The sequence below is a fragment of the Morone saxatilis genome, unplaced genomic scaffold (genome assembly GCF_004916995.1).
Source record: "Morone saxatilis isolate NCDOM2014 unplaced genomic scaffold, NCSU_SB_2.0 Contig15, whole genome shotgun sequence".
In the NCBI taxonomy this organism is placed as follows: Eukaryota; Metazoa; Chordata; class Actinopteri; family Moronidae; genus Morone; species Morone saxatilis.
In genome coordinates, this window is record NW_023339707.1 from 200493 (window position 1) to 201385 (window position 893).

Consider the following 893-nt stretch of genomic DNA (forward strand, 5'->3'; position numbering starts at 1 on the left):
CACCATCATGCAGATTCAGTGTAAAGGAGGGCTGAAGGGGGCGCTGCAGTTCAACTCCAACACACTGCACCACTGGATCAAAGACAAGAACAGAGGGGAGGGGTCAGTACCTGTCTGCCTGTCTGTCTGTCTGACTGTCTGTCTGACTGTCTATCTGTCCGTCTGTGGTAAACCATTAATTATACATCAGTTAATGTTTGTAATTCATTTGTTAGACTAACATGTAGTCTGTTTACTTACTGATCTAACACTTTATCTGTATATCTGTATCTGACTGCCTGTCTGTCTATCTGTCTCTCTGTCTGTCTGCCTGTCTATCCGTCTGTCTGGCTGTCTGACTGCCTGTCTATCTGACTGCCTATCTATCAGTCTGTCTGTCTGACTGTCTATCTGGCTGCCTGTCTGTCTGTCTATCTATCTGTCTGTCTGTCTGCCTGTCTGTAACTGACTGCCTGTCTATCTGACTGCGTGTCTGTGTCTCAGGTATGACCGGGCCATCGACCTGTTCACCAGGTCCTGTGCAGGTTACTGTGTAGCGACGTTCATTCTGGGAATCGGAGACCGACACAACTCCAACATCATGGTGAAGGAGAACGGGCAGGTGAGCTGGTCCTCCACAGATCCTGATCCTGGTCTGTCTGATCCAGGTCTGTCTGAGCCAGGTCTGTCTGATCCAGGTCTGTCTGATCCTGGTCTGTCTGAACCAGGTCTGATTGAACGAGGTCTGTCTGATCCAGGTCTGTCTGATCCTGGTCTGTCTGATCCAGGTCTGTCATATCCTGGTCTGTCTGATTATTCTCTCTGGCTCTTAACGAAGGCGGACGCATCTCTCTCTCCCTCCCGTCTCCCTTATCTCTCCTGCTTTGCTTCTCAAGTCTCGTCCTGTCTTGTCT

The 893-nt window shown here is 49.6% G+C and overlaps 1 protein-coding gene across 1 annotated transcript in view; it reads left to right on the forward strand.

Moving 5' to 3' along the window:
* The window catches only part of LOC118324908 (phosphatidylinositol 4,5-bisphosphate 3-kinase catalytic subunit alpha isoform-like), a gene marked incomplete in the record, with an annotated part of 5683 nt that overhangs the window by 2691 nt on the left and 2099 nt on the right, over positions 1-893 (forward strand). Inside the window, 2 exon segments of the mRNA XM_035657413.1 lie at positions 1-102; positions 484-601. The exon segment at positions 1-102 is cut by the window's left edge and continues 21 nt beyond it. Coding sequence (XP_035513306.1) covers positions 1-102; positions 484-601 — 220 coding nt within the window.